The sequence below is a fragment of the Glandiceps talaboti genome, chromosome 21 (genome assembly GCF_964340395.1).
Source record: "Glandiceps talaboti chromosome 21, keGlaTala1.1, whole genome shotgun sequence".
In the NCBI taxonomy this organism is placed as follows: Eukaryota; Metazoa; Hemichordata; class Enteropneusta; family Spengelidae; genus Glandiceps; species Glandiceps talaboti.
Genome location: NC_135569.1, coordinates 18,471,657 through 18,495,147, shown reverse-complemented (window position 1 = coordinate 18,495,147; position 23,491 = coordinate 18,471,657). Strand labels below are relative to the sequence as shown.

The following is a 23,491-nucleotide window of genomic DNA, read 5'->3' as shown; positions in this document are numbered from 1 at the left end:
AAAATTCACCAACAAAATGGTTGCCAGGCAGCCATATTGGATCGTATCACGACGAAAATGGATATGCACATGTATGTCATAGAACACTGTCCTAATGCCAACTTTGAATGAGATCTGTTCAAGCATGTCTGAGTTATGGCTTTGCATGGACATGAAAATTCGCAAACAAAATGGCTACCAGGCAGCCATATTGGATCGTATCACAATGTAAATGGATATGCACATGTATGTCATAGAACACTGTCCTAATACCAACTTTGAATGAGATCTGTTCAAGCATGTCTGAGTTATGGCTTTGGACATGAAAATTCACAAACAAAATGGCTGCCAGGCGACCATATTGGATCGTATCATGACAACAATGAATATGCACATGTATGTCATAGAACACTGTCCTAATACCAACTTTGAAAGAGATCTGTTCAAGCATGTCCGAGTTATGCCTTTAGACAGGGAAAATTCGCAAACAAATGGTTGCTAGGCGGCCATATTGGATCGTATCATAAAACAAATTGACGTGCATATGTATGCCATAGCATGTTGCCCCTGTACCAAGTTTGAAAAAAATCGGTCCAGGTATCTCCAAGAAACGGCTGCGGACGGACGGACGGACAGACGGAACCCAATCCATAAGTCCCCGTTCCGGACTTCGTCCGCGGGAACTAACTAAACACTACATCGATAATATTTTCAGGACAGATGCACTTAGGTATCACAAATGTATGTACCAAGTTATAATGAATTTGAAGCATGCTTAGGATATTTATCAAAACCTAATCAGATCTTGCCATTACCCTACGGAACATGTCTACAAAATTTTGTTTGAATTTAGCCAGTAATTTTGTAGATGGTGATATAGACACACACAAACACAAACAAACACACAGACACACACACACACACACACACACACACACAGATACACAGACTTTTCATCCCTAAAATATAACATTCTTTACGGAAGGTGAAGAGATAATGTTAGACAAATATCAACATGAAAACCTAACCACTAATACTTTAACCATTACAAGATTGCCTATGGAACTAAAGGTAGGTTCTTTTAGCGGCTGTAACTAAAATATTGACATGAATTCTGGCACATCTGGCAAAAAACTATAACAAAGGTTTTTAGTATATAACACTACATAACTCAGTTTTCTTCATTGTTGATCTGCTTACATAACACTCATGAATGGTTAAAGAAGCAAAAACAGTGATGGACCTTTCAGTCTAGTATAGCATTTTCTAAGACATCACACATATTTCATTTTAATTATCTACCTTGGATTCTACTAAGACTTTGTAATATTGTCAACTTGTCTATACCAAACCATTTTCAATTCACTGAGATTTCTTATAGATTACATATAATATAAACTTAGTCTTTCACGACCAATCTTCTCACAGAAAATGTGAAGCCAATTTTGCCTGTACAAGTTTCTTTTAAAATAACAAAGAATGTTCATTTATGTCTTTATGAGAGTGATAGTACCATTTGACATGTTGGGAGAATTTTACCTTGTATGAAGGATCAATTTTATTGTCTACATATTTCCAGAAGTAAACTAACTGACTTTTATCAGGACTTGGTGTTTGAAATCTCTGAACAAAACAAGGGTGTCAAATCTACTTACATTATCTCTACGTTCTGAGACATCTTCTGCAGCAAAATGTTCACTTTCTACAAGTTTAACGGCAAAGTCAACATGTGCCTGTAGAATAAAAACAAAAGAATTTACTATATCTGCCACAGGGTATTTGTACCAATTATGCTAAGCATACATTTTGCACACTGGAAGTATACATCCAATAATTCTTTTATTATTTTTACACATCATGACAAATTTACTTAGTCATATTCATCATGCAATAAATAATTACCATGATATATTACATTGTCTTTGAGTATGTAATCTTTGATTTCATTTCTATATTCAAAGTTTTGAATCCAATATTTCCATCCGTATGAAAAGCAATAAAATTGAACTATTTTCACTCACACTGATCTCTTCTTCTTGTGCTGCAAGTGATTTTTTAAAGTCTTCATGTTTCTTAATCAAAGCTTCCACACTGTCCAAGGAGTCTCCAAGATCTTCATTGGCTAAGAAAGCCTGCAAAAAACAATAGTTGTGATCATCAATTCTTTTTTATTTCTGTAGTAATATGTAATAATTATGTAATATGTAGTAAAAGTTATATGAGGACCAAAACTAATGTTTGTGTATAATTCTTATCTTCAATAGTACTTGTAAACATGATTTACAAGGAATTGGCAATATGTAAATACTACAAATGTGTCTGTGATAGGCAGGAATTGGACTGATGTTGATAATTGACCCTGAAGGTCATGGCCAAGAGTCAAGGTCTCAAATGATAGCTTGCATGATAAAATGAGTATTGCGAATGGACATATAGATGGAGCCCATTTGTATCTAGTTTCCTCCTTCAAGGGACTAATGAATGAAGTCATTTATTAGTTACCTTTTTCTCCAGTATTTCATGGATCGTGATCATCTCTATCATTTCGACTTCTGTAAAAAAATATAACATTCACCATTATACACATCATATACTATCATGTAGCCCAAGTCTAGTTCCACCCTAGTGTCAGTGTATAGCCCTCACTGGCGAGACTATAGTCTTGCTGCTAGACGTTCGGGCTTTCTTTCGATGCTATAACTATAAGCGAACGAAGTTCGCATGTGAGGGCTTGCCCGAACAGTCTAGCGAATGTCATTTTCAGACCGGACATTCCATTGAGATTACGATAAGCGGTGGGTTGGGCCATATATGCATATATATATATATTTTAATATATTCAATCTCTGCATGCAGGTGTTGACAAACACATTTATGTCATTACTATGTCTTATCAGTTTACGGTAATTGTGTTTGATGAGTGTGTAGACGTTGTCATTCACACATTTTAGTTAACGCATTGGTGGTTATTTTTACAAGCCCCTCCTTAAGATGAATATGCATGAAAATTTAGCTATTGTCCTCTGTTTGTGCTTGTCACTAATACGGTTCTCTGATTGGCAGTTATTTATATCCTGATGACATTTGCTAGACCTCGGATGTTCCATCCTCGATAGCGTTGTTCGGCTGTGTGTCATATTTTATCGGAAGAACATCCGAGGGCTAGCTGATAGACTAGCGAGACTACAGCCACCACAGTGTACAATAGGATTAACATCATCTCACTATTGTCCTTATGGCAAGCAGTGCACATCAGTGTGTCAATTTAGTCTTGTTATTTTTGTATTTTTTTGTGAGACAGTTGTGCTATTGTAAGACTATTTGAAGTAGTTCACAAACAAGCTGCATCAAAATCTTGTTTACTTGTCATGACAATAATTTTAAGTTGATTCTACATTTTAAATTGAAAGGTACTCTTGTACTGAATTTATGATACTCTTGTCGGTACATCTACATTGTTATATATAGGCATAAAAAAATTAATTGTTTAGTTCTGGTTACTTGACCCCACCAACATTTTTTTTACGTATTCAAGAAAAAAATAATACAATCGCAAAAAATTGTGAAGTCTCACAAGAAACAGTAGATGTGGAAATTGACATCAACTTAAAAAGACTATATAAAACTGGTCTTCCAATCTGTAATGGTTGTATATCTGATAGGAAGAAATCAATAACACAGAGACCATTTGGAAAAACTGAACTAGACACTCACACATGAAAACAAATATGATAAAATAAAATAAACAAGTTATTGAAAATGACATAGTCCCCACTATGTTTGGGTTTTAACAGTTTCCTCTGGGTCAAAAAATTTACTAACCATGGCATTGGGCTAATTTGCCTCAAAATTTATTAGCCAAACCAGACTTTCAATTAGCCAAACTTTTGCAATAAAAATGAACTTATATAAATAAAGACAATAGCGCAAACTTGTATGTTTTTACTGTTTATTTACATACATTTTCATGTCATGTTGGCAAACGTACGGTTCTCATCTTTGCTTCAAAGTTGTAGCGCCAGACATCTAGGTTTTAGTCAGTTCTCATTGTAACTATTTTCTAAATCTCAATGTGCAGTGTGACCTGTGAAATTTGAATATGACCCATCGTATGCATAACGTTTCAGCAGTTTCATGTGCCCCATGACCATTTCCTGATGTGGAGAGCACGTCCTGGGTAGTTTAGAAACTACGCGATATTATCATAACTTATCCAAATGATTGGTTACGCACGGCCATTACGGCAAGGCATCTTCCCTCACGAGTGAAGCGATGATCAATTCATCGTTGGACAGTCTCTCCTGAAAACTTCACTTAGATAAATTCAAACTGCCACGTCACCATTTCATTCTCACTAAAACTGATTTTTTTTCTTTTTGAGCTTCGTTACTAGATCGAACGTGAATTTACTGTTCACTACTGTTCACTACACCATTCTCTTCGTCTGAGGTGAACATGGTTTGCACATTATGTATCAGTTTTATCAGTGTTAACAGTTCTCCTCAGATCAGCGACACAAAATTTGGATTAAACACTTTTACAACTGTATCTCTGTCAAATTGAAAGTTTGCGCTGTCGTTCGTACTTCATGTCACGGAACTCAGTTTGATATGACATTTATTTACATTGCTGATGTAACAATTTTATGATTTGAGGAACGTACAATGTGTGCACTTCCTTCTAAATGTAATACAATGTAGTTTAAATTACGGATATTCCACGTTGTGACAAAGAAACCACAAGCATTACGCATAGATTTTCTGGTGCCCTATTCTAAATTGGCTTCGCAAATTTGACTAATTGTATCAAAAATATTCTCACCAAATGCTGATTTTATTCGCATTTTACGATTTTGCGAGTGGGCAGCGGAAACACTGGTATTAACGAACTGGCAGTTTATGTTGTCATTTTCAAACCTGGTTAATGTTGTTTGGCCTCATATGGTTGTTTTTGATATCACTACTCTGATCATGCAACAACACTTGTGAACATAAATCAAACAGACTTAGATATATTGTGTCTGCTCATTGGACATGGAACATGCCTACTCATGTTGTGTCTCCTCGTTGGACATGGGACATGCCTACTCTTCAAAATGACGTCATGGAATAAACCATTCAACATGAAAACTGCGCCAACAAAATGGCTGCCAGGCAGCCATATCGAATTGTATCACAACGAAAATGGATATGCACATGTATGTCATAGATCACTGTGCTAATACCAACTTTGAATGAGACTTGTTCAAGCATGTCTGAGTTATGGCTTTGGACATGGAAAATTCGCAAACAAAATGGCTGCCAGGCGGCCATATTAGATCGTATCAGGAACAAATTGAGATGCTTATGTATGCCAAAGTATGTTGTCCCTGTACCAAGTTTGAAAAAAATTGGTCCAGGCATCCCCAAGAAACGGCTCCGGACAGACAGACGGACACATGGATGGAACCCAATCCAGACTAAAAATCAACCTACCCACCTATTCTAAAATTGAGCGTAATTGGAAAGCGTAACTGGAACCACAAAGTTTTTTATTAGGCCTAAATCAGCTTAAAAATAGATTTGCTAATCCCCAATTGTAACTGAAACAATATTTATGTATCCAATTGTAATATTAAATTTGTCATTCTATTATATGATAAAGAGTTGCTGAATAACTGGATTATTTCATTTACCAAGAATAATAACATCCAAATAAATTTACAAAATAAAAACACAAGTCTATACAGTGCAAAGATTGGTCAGTGGTATTGCTCAAAGAAATTTTGTTTGACTTTCTCCCAACTTGTACCCTCTCGGGAGAAAAAGGATTAAAAAGATGTGACGAATTGGTTAATTCAATGTAGGAAGGAACATTACAATATCAATTCAAATTTTGCATCTCAAATAGAAATACTATGTAAGTAAACTGGCAAAATTCATTTTAGCATTATAAAGTCAAGATTTTGATGGAGGCAAGGTTTAGTATGACTGTTACTGCTCACGATAACAATAATAACATAATATGACAAAAAATAACAGAACTCGAGACAATTTTTTAAAAAATACCACCAATCACCTTGTCGCACAACTGTACATTTTTTAAAAATGTTTATCCATATGGTAGTCCATGCTAACAAGAAGTGTTCATTTGTTGAATGACTATCCAGTTGCCTATCCTACCATGTTGCTATCTTTACGATATATGCTATCATCATGTTGTTAGATATATTCACATATATTTTCGAATGTTTATTCAATTGTCTATTAACCCTCGTTGTTATCTTTGCAATATATGTGATCATTTGGCTGTTGCTGTGGGCGTGGTCTTGTTGCTAGGCACATTTGCATACATTTTTTGAATGTTTATTCGTCTCTATTGCTATTGCTGTTGTTATCTTTGCAATATACATGATTATTTGGCTGTTGCTATGGGCTTGGTCTTGTTGCTAGGCAAATTTACATACATTTTTTGAATGTTTATTCAATTGTCTATTATTCCCTGTTGTTATCTTTGTGAAATACATGACTGTTTGGCTCTTGCTATGGGCATGGTCATGGTTGCTAGGGTATTTGCATACATTTTTTGAATGTTTACTCATTTGCCTACCAGATGATGTTGTTATTTGACCAAAATACACTGCCATTTGGTTATTGCTAAGGGCGTGGTCATGGTTGCTAAGGCCAATTTTCTCAAAATGTTTTGAAGAAAATCTACAGAATAACACTTTCAGAAACATCTCACCAAGTTTCAGACTCGGTGACCAAGTACTTCTTGAGATATAAGTTTATGACCAAAAATGAACATTTGTACACCTAATTAGTAATTTGCATATCACTCATGGAATCATTGTATGCTTAATATTTCTTCATCCATACATCCCCAGATGCATTCCCATTAAATTTCAGCCCAATCTGCTGAGTAGTTTTGAAATTATAGATTTTTAACCAACAAGTCATTGATAATGACATAGCCCCCACTATGATTGGGTTTTATGGAATTATCACTACTCTGATCACGCAACAACATTTGTGAACCTAAAACAAACAGACTTAGATATGTTGTGTCTGCTTGTTTGACATGGAACATGCCTACAACAATAAAAATAAAGGATTGGTCGGGTATGGGGGATCATATCACGATGAAAATGGATATGCACATGTATGTCATAGAACACTGTCCTAATACCAACTTTGAATGTGATCTGTTCAAGCATGTCTGAGTTATGGCTTTGGACATAGAAAAATCGCAAACAAAATGGCTGCCAGGCAGCCATATTGGATCGTATCACAACAACAATGAATATGCACATGTACATGTATGTCATAGAACACTGTCCTAATACCAACTTTGAATGTGATCCGTTCAAGCATGTCTGAGTTATGGCTTTGGACATAGAAAAATCGCAAACAAAATGGCTGCCAGGCAGCCATATTGGATCGTATCACAACAACAATGAATATGCACATGTACATATATGCCATAGAACACTGTCCTAATACCAACTTTGAATGAGATCTGTTCAACCCAATCCATAAGTCCCCGTCCCGGACTTTGTCCGGCGGGGACTAAAAAGACACATTTTTAGCCCTAATTTGCATATCACTGATGGAATCATCATGTCATGAACAAATCTTACTTTACACCTTAAGAATGTTCCCACCAAATTTCTCACCAATCTGCCCAGTAGTTTCCGAGTTTAAGTTTTTTGAGCAAAAATCACATTTTTTGACCTAAATCACACACCTGTGATGCTATCATTTTGATTTGAACAATTTCCCAACTAGACACAGAGGGTAATGAACCCACCAAATATCATGGCAATCGGTTCAGCGTTTTTTGAATTTAAGTTGTTTACACACACACACACACATCCACACACAGACAGACAGACAGACAGACAGACAGACAGACAGACGCCGGACTATCCCTATAGCACTACTGAACCTCAGTTCAGTTGTGCTAACAATGTAATATTTCCAACGTTTGTGGCTAATGACTTTTCCATGTGGCTAATTGAAACAGACATTATTCAAATGTGGAAAATGCGTCTAATGATAGTGACTAGCAGAGAGGTGGCTACTCGGCAATATTTTCCTGGCTACCTTTCAGGAAGTTCTTAAAAATTCTTCATTTCAACCAGTATGTTTCTATCATTGGCAGATTTTGGAGTCTCATTCCTAGATATTATCAGTTACTTTTTACGTATTAACAGCTACTTGCCAATAAAATGATACATTTTTACCTACCTTTCTTTCTACCTTTTCTCAATTTTTTCAGCAACTTTTTTATTAGGGCAATCATATCTGTGTAGATAAAAAAGGAATGATATAATTGAAGCACACAGTGTTCTCCATGGACCCTTTTAACTGATTAAAAGCTAAACATTGTTCAAAACAGTTGTTTTTTTGAGGAATGCAATCTGTCTTTTAACAATTTGAAGCATAATTTTTAAAGTTATTGCATTGCAGCAAAATCTAACAGTACAGTTGGGCAGGTCTTTCCATAATTTTCAGTCGAGCATTTAAGTTTTAGCAGCCATGGGCCGCTGGGCTGGCATTACTATCGATTGTGTTGACCCGTCCCGTTTGCGGGAACGAGATACATTGTGATAACTGTGGTCTTCACAATATTATTTTGCATAAATTTCACCAGTGGGATCTGTAAGTGGGGTTTCAAAGACATCGGCACTGCGGGAAATCAAAACACTTCTCTGTACCATAACATAGCGTCATTGCATACTATTTCAACTTCCATGTATTTCCTCCGCCAACTCTGACAGATGAAGAGTCTGTGTTACAAAAAACTGTTCTGGATTTGTACATTCATGGAAGTATAACCCACAGGAAGAACAACTGAGTTAATCCCTTTAAAAATCCTTTGTTTTAGACCGAGTTAATCCCTTTATACCCATTGTGTGAAATCCCTCTGATCTTAGGTTGGGTGTCGCGCTGGCAGTGGGCGACGTTGGTTACCAGGGCGTGGCTTTTTCATGTGAGCGTTGCTAAGCCGTCTCTGTTACGGGCAAAGGTCACTGCATATGCGCATAACGTTTCATTGAAAAGACAGCGTCTTCCTGAGGTAAACAGTGTTTGTTGTAACGCGATCGAGTAAGATTGACGGAAGTTACACCAATTTCTAGTTTGCACACTCGTTTTTGTGAATGTTTTTCAACTCTCGATTTCAATATGTGGAACAAATCAGAACAAAAACTGTCTTTGAAGAAAATGAACCGCAGATTACATGCTTTCCAACGGTATTTTTGTCTACATGTTCCGGTTTGTTCCGGAGTGTGCAGACGCGAGTTGAACATTTTGATTTCTTGACATCACCACGTACGCTCGTGTCCCCTTTTTTGTCATTTGCTTATATACAAATGCACAGGGAAGCATTTTCTTACTTTTTTAGGTGGTTTTGGTGTCAGTAAGACTATTATTTGTCTGCTGTAGTGGTTGCTAAACTTGTTGACTACAATGCGACTCTTCATTTCCCTTACTTTCTATCCACAGACATTTGTTTCCCGAGTTATGTCTCAGAATATTTCTATCAGAATACAATAAAATGTCGATAATATCGTTAATGTTGACGTATTTAGCCAACTATATATGAAAGGGGTAAAATTACACTTGTTTCTGTGATCGCACAGGTTCACTCGCCGCGAAAGAAGACACGAGGTTTGAAAGGCAGCCGCCATTAGTACCGTACATAAACATGAACTTTCAACCGGCCGTTGTAGTGGGCAAACATTTCGATTTTACCTTCCGTCCCTTCCTAGTTCCCAAATGTAACAATCTTCCGATAAATCGCGTCGTTGTTACAATCGGAGCATGCCTACCAAAGATATCAACCGATTTCTGACGCCATGGATCGGAGCAGAATGTTTTTCTAACTACCTATTTTGCATATTGTCCTAGCCCTTTATGTAACTACAGCAGCACATGTTACGGCCGATAGCGGCTCTCCATTTACCATGTAAACATATCCAATCACTTTTTCGGAAGGTAGTTAGAAAAAAATTATCTCCTCCAATTCCCCTTGTAATTTTATTCTGATAGAAATATTCTGAGACATAACTGGGGAAACAAATGCCTGCGTTTCTACCTCAGACTTATGTGTAACGAGTATCCACGACAACACCCGAACTACGTCATTAATATGCTAAGCTCGTTCCGGACACCCGGAAGTTGTTCACACATCGTTAGGAAAGCCAGCTTATCAAGTTTTAAAGTAAGCGGTTACTGATTGCAGTGCAAACAGCGGCATCCAACATGTGCTGTCTGATCCCACCCCAGTTGTTCTTCCTGTGGGTTATACTTCCATGGTACATTGTACATGTTGATTTTGAAGTTCTGGTTTTGGTCTTAGTTTTAAACTGTTGGGAGTGTATCATAATCCTTGCCGAACTATCGATGGTTTTAGTCTCAGTTCGATCGTAAACATGCTATATTGACTACCAAAATGGGGGCGAAGAACTAGAGAAATGAACAATGCATGCTGCTAGCGCTGCATGCAGTACTCGAGTTTGAACTACTTCCATGGTCCATGCATCGTGACATCACATCAGCAAAACTCTGCATTATAAGCAAATTATACATCTACACTACAGCAATACTTTCACAACACCATACCAGAACACATGCTCATGAATATGGACTGTTGTTAGAGGTAAAAACTGAAGTTACAGGTAAAAATGCAGGGTGAACAACAGAGTCATGCTTACTTTTAGTCTTCGTAAATTCAATATGGCCGATTCGTGGGAAAATTACTGCATATTAATTAGTATTATGTGAATACGCCAACTACGTCATGTCGGATTTGATCGAGCCCATAGATTCTACCAATGAAGCATCTCCCGACGACCGCAAGAGGGCTGGCTTCGATTTAAATTTGTACGAAGCCATTCATTAATTGATTTTACGTGGAATGGAATACAGTGATCAAGGAGAGACAACCCCTGAAATGCCAAATATGCATATGTTTACCACATTTCAACTTCCGTGAAAAAAACGGCAGTAGTCAATCGTATGGCCGTGTATGGCGCTAATCAACCTGCGTACAATGGTAGGAGTGTCTCTCCAGAGGGCGCCATGATCACTGCGTATCGTTCAGCACCAGACATTTAAAATGACGATCAACTTTCTAAATGTTGTGCATGATATTGTGAAGCCATAGTAGGTGGCATTCCATATCTTGCATCTTTTGATTTTCTCCATTATTCATTAATGATTTTCATCCATGTGTTCCCCGACATCAAACAGTGCAGTGAGATACAATCATACATCGCCAACCTACATATCTGGCCTAATTCACTTGAAGCCAAATCCCACGACACTCTGATCAACTGCCAAATGTTTATTGCATGAACCCAAGTACAAACTGTTGTCATATGGCAAGCGTGCATTCCCACGTGCTGCACCCCATCTATGGAATGCACTGCCACTGGAAATAAGACAAAAGCCAACAGCTGACACTTTCAAAAAGGGCCTAAAGACATATCGGTTCTCCAGAGCATTCTAACTGCACAGCACTTCTGAACTCTACATAGTAGTGGATACTGGCGCTTTATAAATTCACTGATTGATTGATTGATTGATCGATTGATCGATCGATCGATCGGTCGGTCGGTCAATCGATCGATTGATTGATCGATCGATCGGTCGCTCGGTCGCTCGGTCGGTTGGTTGGTTGGTTGGTTGGTTGGTTGACTGACTGACTGATTGACTGACTGACTGACTGACTGACTGACTGTGGGAAATGAACAATATTGAGTAATATTAAAGAATTCATGTAAGAAACACGGACAAACACACATATTTACATGTACCACATTTCAGACAAGGCTATATGCCACTGTAGAAAAGGACTTTTTTCTACCATCACATTCCAAGACACAATGACCCCCCCCACCCCCATCCACAATTTTCAAAACAACATAACCCCCCCCCTTCTACTGTCAATTTCAAAAACAGAGTAACCCTCCCCTTACAAATCCACCGCCGCCCCCCCCCCCCCCGGCCGAATCAACTGACCGATCCCTTAGGTCTGTGGTCCCAAGAATAAGCAACGACCAAAAGAACGGACAACTTAATACACAGAAACAACAATTGAGAGATACCAGGTCTTTCATACTGTAAATTGAATTTATATAATATAGTGTACCACATACCAGTCTGTGAGTCTACATATTACACTTAAGTTCGTCTTGTTCACATTAATTTATAATGGTCTTCATTTACTTCCCTTACATATCATAAAACTATCACAGAAGTAGTACAATCGACAAATATCTAGTCTTTAGGTTGAAGCAATTATGGAAAAAGACATTTTTAAAAAATTGTATTAAGCGTTAAACACAGCGGAATTGTTAGATAAATAAGGTGAAAATTATATACAATTAAATTAATTTTTCACAATCTGTATTTTACTCTTTTCAAATTTGTTCATTTTTCACTCCTTTGAACTTTTGAATCCGAGTACTAGGAGTGCTATCTGCTAGACCTCGGATGTTCTTCCGATACAATACGTACGACACACGACCGAACATTGCTTTCGAGGATGGAAGTTCGAGCAAGCCCTCACTGTGAACTTCGTTCGCTTATAGTATCGAAAGAAAGCCCGAGAGTCTAGCAGCAAGACTATAGGAGTGCATACATTGGCCAAAATTATATGTACATGAGTGTGATAGCGTGATGAGTTCTAGCGCCAACAACGGTAAGAATCGGATAAAGAACCTGCAGAACATTGCCCTTTTCATATTAATTAATGTGTTTAAGTATAAGTAAGTAGAAGGTTAATACATGTAGTTGATATATATACCCAGACCACTATAGTCTACAGTTGTCTGAGATATATACAATGTTTCCAAGCTGTTATGTTTTGTTTTCCCAAAGTGATGAACTGAAACTCAACACATCATGTTAAAAATCAAAAGTCATACGAGTACACAATAATCGATGCATAATAAGCGGATAATTTACGAAAAAACAAATATTACACCCCTTGACCTATCCTCTTACTGTAGCTTATCGAGTCTGAGATGGCTATTTCATTTCTCGTATGGCTATTTTACTAAAATCATGAAATTGAGGGGCTTGAAATCATCAGACTTCGCAAACAAGACTATTTGCACCATACATTCTTAGCTATCTAGCTGCATCCGTTGGTCATGCGATGACTTCTGTTGCTGTCCGCTGTTTATATATTGTTTACATCATATGCATACAAGTCTCAAATCCAGTCTCAGATACGGTCTCACGTTGGAATTCCTTCAAAATGAGAGTCTCTGACTCAGTCTCATTTATGGTTTACATGGGGTCTTATATATCTGTTCTGAGGCAGTGTCACAGTGAATTCTAACTGCATAAGAGGCGAGATCAATTGTTCAATGTTGGATAAAAAGAAAACTTTTACTTTGAGGTGGGGGTAGGGGTTTGAACCATTTTAGTTGGGGGTAGGGGTTTGAACCATTTTAGTTCTCCTCCTATGAAACCATATGTTGTGTACCCCTAAATATAAATATTACTTTTAAAAGGTAATCAAATTGAGAAACAGATGAATTTTAGCTATAATAGTAAATGAATGGCACTAACATACTGTAAAAGTAACATGTCAACAAAATCATTATTTTTCCTATCTATATATTTGAAATCGACTGTGCTGTCTGAAACATTATTTTCAGGTTTGCCAATTTAATTAGAAGGTGGTGGGGTGGGGTCTGAGGCCTAAGTAAAAGAATTTAGTGCATAATCGCAAACGGCAAACTCACATTACAGTGTATCTCATCATGTCAGTAAGTCATAATGACATTCTCGAACCGGCGTACGGCATCCATTCATTGCAGTATTTCATTTTGTAACTGCAATACGTCATTTTAGCATTGCGGTATTGCATAGGCGAATTTTGGCAGGACTGTTATATTCTACGCCAAACACGTACCAACAATTTTCGTTACAATTTGCGTAACGACTGTTGTCAAAATCTTGTTGTACGTTATACCTCGATGATATAATACACTAAATGACAGAGCGCTTGACATTTGTAGATCAAAGCTACGGAACTCAATTCCTGGAAATCTAAAGCTCATCACTGATGTTTTAATTGTTTTTAGCTCTATTTGTTTTGATTGTTTTATCATGCTTTTAATTCTGATGTATGTACAGCGCACTCGATAATGAATGAATATAAATAAAAAAGGCGATTTAGAAAATAAATGAACTTAAAACTTTACGAAAATCTTGTCATTTCTTAAGTTCGGATATCGATAACGTTCATTGTTCCGGAATATAAGATTGCATTTGAGTAATGTTGCACAGGTGCGACATAAAATTCTTTGCAGCTCTTCAACATATCTGTACTACACGAAACGGTTCAATCATCGTTGATTATATTGTGTACATCGGCTTGATGTCCGTAAAAAAGTCGTAACAGATATGTACTTGTTTAAATCACTTCATAGCACAAACTTTGTAGGATGCTGATTGAGGTTGGTACGATATTGATCTTCGGATACAAACTTAGTTTTTCATATCCTTGAGAGCCTTGTGTTTACTATTAGACAATTTGAGGAATGACTACAATTTGTAACAAAGTGTTTACATTCAAATTTCAATTTCTATTGACAATGTAGAAATATTGTTATGATTTAATGAGAAGAACTTCTAGAGTTTTAAGTTAATCACTGACATCAGTGGCCGTTCTATTAAATCGAATTGCAATCGTTGTGTGGGTAAAGTTTGTAAATCTGGTGCCGGAAGAGTCAGCCCGTGCTTTCTCTCTCCTGAGAGTGTCATAGAGGGCTCCCTACTGTCGCCGTGATGATGGACGTAGTTCAATGTAGTTCAATGACGCAGTGATCACGGCTGCTGAAAACGTCGCAGAGATGTGTTCGAATAGCAACTCACGTGAACTGGCGATATTCTTCGAGACTTTTAGAAGTCGAACATAGTTACTATGCACAACGAAAGTTGTCAATGTAACTTGAATAGAACGTGGAAATGTTGGACTGTTTTTTCAGTGATAGCAAAGTTATGTGGTGTATAGATCCACTTACATTACCTTGAAAATTATTTTCCCCAGACGAGCTTCTTCGTCCATATTAACATGTACTCAAGGTAAGATAGAAAGTCTTTTCTTGTCAAATAAGATATCCAAATCTGTATCTTTTTCAAGACTGAAATCACTCATGTTATTCTCCAAAGTTGAGGTACGTTGTTTGTGCTATGCATTCCTTTGATCATACAGGTGATTAGTAATACCATTTATTAAGTTATTGATGACAAAGAGAAGTAGACTAAAGATTTACACACTCGTCATTCTTAGTTAAAACTAAATATTTTCACTTGCCATTTTAATGTAAGATGTAACCGTATTTGTCTGAGAAGCAAAACTAGCCGAAGATTTTAAATTGTTTTTGTATTCATTTACTCTTGAACAGTATAAAGTGTGAAATGTGGCCAGTAACTATAGTATGGTCGTTCATATATTTATATGTCTGAATATACATTAACTGGGACCCCTCCAGATAAGAGAGTTGATTTGTTGTTTGTAGTACAATGATAATACTGTCTTGTAAAACTGTTTCATATGTCAATGAGAGTCAAACAGTCAAAAGTGCACGTGAGCAAGTAGAGTTTATTTTCGACAATTTAAATTTCTTGAAACATTTACTTTCGTCGAAAAATTGGAAGAAAAGTTCGTAAATCACCAACAAATTTCAACAAAAATGAAAACTTATCTCAATAAAATAATGTTAACATGAAATAGAAAATGTGTATTCCTTCGAAATACTACAAATAAATAGTTAAAGATCCAACCCTCTCCTCACATCACATCACAACTAACAGTGGTGTCAATGGTGGGATGTCAAAAAATCATAAAAGAAATGCAATAAATAGATAATAGAAGATTGGTCATAGTAACATTTGACCCTCCCCTAATTCGATTTCATAAAATACTACACCCCACACCCCCAACCAAAATTCTCACTCGGTACCCCCGCCGGCCAAACTCTACAGGTATTAGTGAAGAAAAAGAATACTATTCTTAGCCTGTACGGCTTGGCATGGAGGAGTGACTTGAAATTTTAGTGATAGAGATTTAAATGAAAGTCATCAAAAATCGCAAATATCTTAATTAATAAATCTAACTTCACAATTGTTACGTTTGTATTTTTAAAAGTCTAAATCTCACTTTTTTATTAAACAAGCAAGCTGGAGGCGAAGATTTTACATAATCTTTATCAACGAGTGCGGGCGCTGTTCAATGTATGTTGAACACCCATAAACCTGTGCGCTACACTGGGCGACGTACTATAGTCTATGATGTTTTCCTAAATGATACGAATCCTGCTACTAGTACTACAGACGTATCAATATACGCTCTATACTATAAGACAATATAAAGGTAGGGGAAATATATTCAAGACAAAAAATTGCAATATTTAGACTGTAGACAAGGAACACAACAAAATACGAAATACTACGCGGACATGAGCACTCCATGACGACTGTCCGAACACATTTTATTAGTGTTCAAAGATCTTTTGAAAGTGACAGATGCCTGGCCTGACATAACACTTTTCAAAGATGCCAGACTGTTTCTTCAGGGCGAGACTCGGGGACTGCAATCCATGGATACATATTCTTCAATTTCCAATGCGAAATGTAGCTATAAACTCCAGACGACAGTACCGCAAGCAGCAATGGATAAAATTCTTCGAAAATGTAACCTCTTTATGTCATTTATGATTATGGTAACCCATATCTATGTTTTATTCTCGCCTCTCTCCAGGAAACCAGGAGACAGTTGAACATTCCGTTCAGTCCACTGAAATGCACGATTGACTACGTCAGAGACCCAGGTCCATGATATCTGAAGACGTCATCTGCGTAAAACCTGAAGTTGAAATGGATCATTGTGACAATCCATATAAATGGATGCAGAAACATTTTAATACTATGTGTCTATGAGATTTAAGCTACCATTTGTGGCTATTTTATACAGTAACACAGAAAGTTTTTTTTTTGCAGGAAAAAGCACATAAGTAAGTAAGTAAGTAAGTAAGTGAGTGAGTGAGTGAGTGAGTGAGTGAGTGAGTGGGTGGGTGGGTGAGTGAGTGAGTGAGTGAGTGAGTGAGTGAGTGAGTTAGTTAGTGAACTGTGACAGACAGGCAGACAAACAAACAAATACACAAACAAACACATATGTACGGACGTACGTACATACGTACAGGCCTGTATAATACTATTGAATAATATACTATGTTTCTATGTATATACTATCTGTACAAACACCATTATAGGTATATTATGTCAATTATCATGACTATGAACCACTTAGAACCAGTTTATGGCTTTCAATGAATAAAAAGAAGTAAAAAGAACTTTTACAAATGACCATAATTCAGTAGGTCTCAGTAGGTGAAATGAATTACAAAATTTACATTTTAGCATTGAACCTAATCTGAATGACTATTTCCACAGTTGCAGTTGACCTCTAGGTGGCAGTATGATCACTGCAGCCAATTATAAATGTTTGGTACTGTGTGCCCCTATCTCTGGTTGATCTTGATTTGGGATTACAGTGTCAGATGTTGATATCCTCTGTGATCTTTCTTAAAAATACATGCCAGAATGTGTCAATATAAAATGGAAATGGAGTCCCAGTCAATGTTATGCTTGTATAGTATTGAGTGTTTAGCTAAAGGAACATCACATACACTATTGTGTGAGTGTAACATGATTATTAAAGTGGCACAGGCTGACAATCATATATGTCTGTAAACGTGAAAATACTTACAAAACCTTCAATGTACTTAATATTCTAGTATAATGTTAATGTTGATGTATACCTTCTAATAGTGTCTATTACACACTATTACACCCGACGATCCTTCTGGTGAAACAGTCCGTAGTATAATTCCACAATGTAATATCAGACTTGTCCTCTTTCATTTTTATGTATGATAGCTCTCCAAGGTGATCGAGCACTCTACTTGGCGAAAGAAGAATGAAATTATATGTGTATATATATATATATATATATATATATATAGTTAGTTTTGGTAATTCTGGAACTCTTTCTTTTTTGTAACTCGGAGTTTCATGCATCGTGTGATCATCAAACAATGTTGTCAGTTGTTTGATGATCGCACGATGCGTGAAACTCCGAGTTACAACCAAGAAAGAGTTCCAGAACTACCAAAACTATTGGGCTCTGCCACTGCTGTATAGAGCACTGTCTTAGCAGATTAATACTCACCAAGTTATATATATATATATCTGTTTGTCTGTGTGTGTGTTTTAGATAAAAGTATAAACAAAGCAGATAATTCTTTGTCATGATTTGGCTATACTTTCATCTTTCAACAAAACTTTGTCCCAATTTTATTTAAATTACAGTCCAGTTGTTGAAAATCTAACATTTGAAAGCTGCACTGGCTGGAGTTGGTCAGTTATTTTCATACATTACTAGTCTAGTTCCTGATGACCGTGTTCCAATTTTATCCAACGTTTATAAGGGACAGGAGGTTTTTAACTCTAAAAAGTCATTTTTGAGACTATTCAGACATTTTCAGAAAATAATTTCCAAGCTTTATTAGACAGCACCAACATGTAAAAAGCAACTGCATAAGGTTGAAATATTTTTGAAATATAGTTTGATAGGATCTTGACAGTAAGAGGTAGGGGGAAGATCTTGAGACTGAGATGTGTACACCTCGTGTGGGGGAGGGGGTCCTAGGGGGTCTCCCACTAGAAGTCCTGGAGGTTTTTTACTCTGAAAAGTCAATTTTGAGACTACTCTGACCCTTTCAGACAATAATTTCCAAGTCTTACAAGACAACACCAACATGTAAAAAGCAACTACATAAGGTTGAAATACATTTGAAATATACTTTGAAAGCATCTTGACAGTAAGAGGGGAAGAGCTTGAGACTGGGATATGTCCACCTCACGTGGGGGTCTGAGGGGGGTCATTGAAGAAAGGATTTTTTTCTTCCATCACAATCTAAAACACAATGACCCCCCCCCCCCCCCATTTACAATTTTCAAAACAGCATGACCCCTCTACTGTCAATTTCAAAAACTGACCGGTCCCTTGGAATGTTTAAAAAAATGTTTTGTTAGGTCCAAACTTATTTTTATTTATACTAACAATAATATTGTACACTGTGTACAGTATCACATCACCTGCCGATCAATTATTTTTGTAGCTATATACACAATAAATAAAATCAAATTGATTTTATGGTCCATACCCAAAACTCAGTACCCTCAGTAGTAATCATGATTTCAACCTGTTTCTGTACTGCTTATGGATAATGATGACCACTATAATTGTTGGTGTTTTAACAATTTTTTTTAACTTCATTTATAAACTGTCTATGAAAATTGCCATTACGAAACCATCAAGTTCACTTTTGCCCCAAACTGCAATTTAAGTGAAGCATTGATTGTGAAACAGCCAAGCATTTACATGACATGTACTGTAACTAGTGTGGTAGCTAGGAAATATCGGTACATGTATATGAATATGTATCGTTATGTTTGAACTAATATTATAATAAGTAATATTAAAGAATTCATGTAAGAAACAGGGACAAGAACAAATATTGACATGTACCACATTTCAGACAAGGCTATATGCCATTGTAGAAAGGATTTTTTTCTTCCATCACAATTTAAAACACAATGACAGTTTTCAGTGAATGTGTTGTGGTTGTCTGATCAAAGAAATGATATGTTTTGTACAAAATATATGTTTTATGTTTTGTACATTTTATGATGCAAAATGATATTTGAGTCTGTCAACTTAATAATTAATTATTTCTATTTCAAGGGACGCATTCGGCTATCCAATGGCTATTTGTACAATTGCATCTTATTTACATGTATTTATAGACAATGTACAAACCAAGTTATTGTGTTCAAACAGAAAATGTAGATATACCCAATCATTCTGTCTGGACCACCTGTGTCTATGTCACTGGATGAAGTGCTCAAAATACAAATCAAAACCTTTCAAATCCCCATTAATTATGCCAATATTTCATAAATTATGCCGGAGAAGGTATAAATATGTTATTCTTCCATATTTTCCTTCAATCAAAAGGAAAATACTCATGAACCAAGAGTTTTGTCACTGATCATCTTCAGACTCTTGACAAGGCCCCTTAGGTCACTCGTGTTTTCCATGGCTGAAAGAAGAAATATTTGGGAAATAAATATCTAATTTTCCCGTTTAAAATATTTACATCTTGTTATCTGTAATACACAAACTTGAATCAACTTTGTCATTTACAGTAATCGATATAAGATATTTATCTAATCTTGAAGAAAAACATACACCAAGAATGACATTTGTGGAAGTTTTAAATTTGTAAATTTTAGTTTAAATTAACAAATCGTTTAATTAGCATTTTGATTATTTGAAATTGTATAGAATATGTTTGAATTATTACTGTGATTACCCTTTTATTAAATCATATACATGGAACAATTATATGTGCAATATGCTGGTAAATCCATTCTATTTTAAGTTACACTTCATGTATATACATGCATGTATGACTGAACACCAAGTTTGGATTCTGTAATTCAATTACTTGTATAGTAGTTGCATAGTATTATAGAGTGCTCTGGACACCTCCCTACATGAGCATGCACCAAAAATTACCCCAACTGCACATGTACCTACAAAATGTTATAGAGACATAGACTCAGTTTGATTATTTTCATGTATTGATTGCTATTGAGTAGGAGTCCCATGAGGCAATGCTTGCCCATCACAAGGAGCTAACGTGAACAGTGAATGAGAAAGTTTCAAATATGTATTTCTAGGCAACTGTGCATAACATAAGTGATGTAAAATCACGAGTGACATCAGATTTCAGTGTTTATATACAAAATGCCTTTATTTCCATTAGTAGAAACTTGCCCTTTAGTTTACCCCCCTTAATGCATTGGATAATAACCCTTGGATGGTAATCTCACATTGTAATCCCCAATCTCACTATAAATGGGGCAGTACATTTGCAAACAGGACATTTGGTTATGAGGTGTACACATCATATTTATTATTGTTTTATAGTTTAAAGATAGTCAGCCAAGTAGTGAAAAGGAGATAATACCGACTCCATCACATGGCATCTATAGATCTGGCTATAAGGGCAAAACTTTTTTCAACAATATTAGTAATTTGTGGAGGAAATCTGTTGGAGAATTCAACATTCTGAAAATTGGTAAAAGTTGGATTCAATTCCAACACTTCTTGCAATAGTGCTATTGCTGGGTGCGAGTATTCAATTCCCACATTTCTTACAATATAGTGCTATTACCGAGTGCTAGTATTCAATTTCCACATTTCTTGTAGTAGTGCTATTACCAGGGGCTAGTCAATAACCGTAGAGCCATATTTTAAGTACGATCATTATTTTGTTGGGACCAACTTTGTTGACATCTTCAAGACAATGGGTATTTTCACCCAAATATTTATCCCCAATGGACGAAGCCCGGTGATGAAGTAGGGGTTGGGGGTTGGGGGGGGGGGGGGGGGGGGGGGGCTACTGTATTTGGTCAAATGCACATGTCCATGTGTCTGTTTGTGTGTGCATGCATGCATCCCTCCATCATTGTATACTCACCTGTATTTCATACAAAGGTGTGCAGCCCAAGTTGAAAACATCTACCAATCTACTTGATCAATTGTTAGGGGTTCCAGTCACAAACAGACCCATCTTGGGGAAATCTTCCGATTATTCACCTTTATTATGTTGATGTGAAGATTTGTCCAAAGCAATGCCATGGGATGTTTCCTATGTGGTGATTAGGCCAAATTAAAAAAAGGTTCAGGTTACTGACCCCACCTAGTTTTTCACACCAACCCAAACTTTTTTAAGTATTCAAGAAATCACGAAAATCGTGAAGTCTTGCAAGAAATAGTGGGTGCCGAAACTGATATCAACTTAAAAAGACAATGTGAAACTATTCTTTCAATCTGTAATGGCTGTACATCTAATGGGAAGAAATAAACAACACAGAGACCATTTGGAAAACAATGGAAAACCTGAACTAGACACTCTACCTACCTCACCTATTTTAAAATTGAATGTAATCGCAACCACACATTTTTTTTTTACACCTTAGGGAACTTTAAGACAAAAAGTTGACCCATGTTTAGGAATTTTTTTCATGAAAAAGTGACCCATTTGGATGGCACATACCCACACACATTTCTATGTGAGTCCCCTCCCCTCTCAGTCAATGGCAAGCTTTATAATGCATCCTCAAGGTCAAATAGCATAAATTAAATTGTTGTACAACTTCACATTTTGCCTGCTATTTAAACTATTGAAGTTTAATAGTGACCCAATTTGAGTGTTACATTATCCATATCCATATTATTGATAATGGTCTTTCTGAGACCATGACCTTTGACCTCGACCTCTGTCTTCAAGGTCAAAGAGCCAAACATTATAGTGCATAGTACACAGCAGAGATGATAGACCAATTTCAACCAAGCCTGCCACAAATGTCAGAAACAGTAATCCACATATGCAGGCTACTTTGACATTGGCAATAATGGTTGAATGGCGGCTATATTTATTGTCAAATTTGACATTCAGTGCACTAACTCAGACTGTACTAGCAGCTTAATACATAGAAATCTAAATTAAATTACTTAACCAGTGTTATTTATAATGAGCTTCAAGACCTTGACATTACTTTTTTTTGGTGACCTTGCCAATGATGACAAAATTTTGATCATATTTGTCATAAAAAATTCAGCATTAACTAGTAAGTTGAAATACTGGCGACTGTCTTTGATGAAGACTTATGAAAATTTGTCACTGTATCAATAACTTTCAGATGAATATTTGAGGCTACATCATTTTTCATCTGCATTATTGACATTACAAATCAATTGTAGATGAACAACAAAAAGTTAGTAAAGAATTTATAGATGACACTTACCATTCATAGCTGTTAGGTGGAGGTGATGTATATTTGATATTCTGCAGACGTACTATGTAATAGATATTGCCTTGAAATACACAGCCAGATATGATAGTACTTTCTCTTGGTCATTATGCCAACAATTATTTAGACTGAGAATGTAGTCATACTCGTATGGTAATTCTGGCAATATGGTCCCCTGGATTTTGAAGAGTTTGATTTTTAATTTAATTTTATTACATAAATTTTAGTTTAATTTTAGCACATTTTGACTTCTGATGATAAAACTTCCTCTTGGAAAATTTCTTGATGTAAATAGTATCGAATTCACTTTATTTCTGTATGTTATTATGGTATGCTTTACCATGCTTGCTATGGCATGTTGTTATGCAATAAAAATTGATTGATTGATTGATTGATTTATATAATTGATAATTTTTTAACGTTTGTGGTGAAATTGATTAAATGATTGATAGCTCTATGAGCTCGGTGGAATTTGGGCAGCATTCACAATTGATTACTCTAAAATCCATATTATCTAGTCAATGCTAGGGGTATCATTGCAGCCAACGCAACTCATT

General features: G+C 36.2%; 1 protein-coding gene across 1 annotated transcript; it reads right to left on the bottom strand.

Annotated features, from left to right (window-relative positions):
• Positions 1–1,401: 1,401 nt before the first annotated feature.
• On the bottom strand, positions 1,402–2,527 carry LOC144451318 (spectrin alpha chain-like). Its single transcript, XM_078142122.1, has 4 exons — positions 2,482–2,527; positions 2,001–2,111; positions 1,635–1,712; positions 1,402–1,440 (listed from the first exon to the last, which is right to left on the bottom strand). The coding sequence occupies exons 1-4, from the start codon at positions 2,521–2,523 to the stop codon at positions 1,402–1,404; spliced, it is 270 nt and encodes an 89-aa protein (XP_077998248.1). The 5' UTR covers positions 2,524–2,527.
• Between the last annotated feature and the right edge of the window lie 20,964 nt (positions 2,528–23,491).

Bases quoted from the DNA above. Each gene is read 5' to 3' on its own strand.
- LOC144451318 (XM_078142122.1), bottom strand. From the start codon at position 2,523: ATGATAGAGATGATCACGATCCATGAAATACTGGAGAAAAAG. The intron at 1,713-2,000 runs GTGAGTGAAAAT...TTTATTCTACAG, and splicing joins CACAAGAAGAAGAGATCAGT to GCACATGTTGACTTTGCCGT. The intron at 1,441-1,634 runs GTAAGTAGATTT...TTATTTTAAAAG, and splicing joins TCTCAGAACGTAGAGATAAT to AAACTTGTACAGGCAAAATT.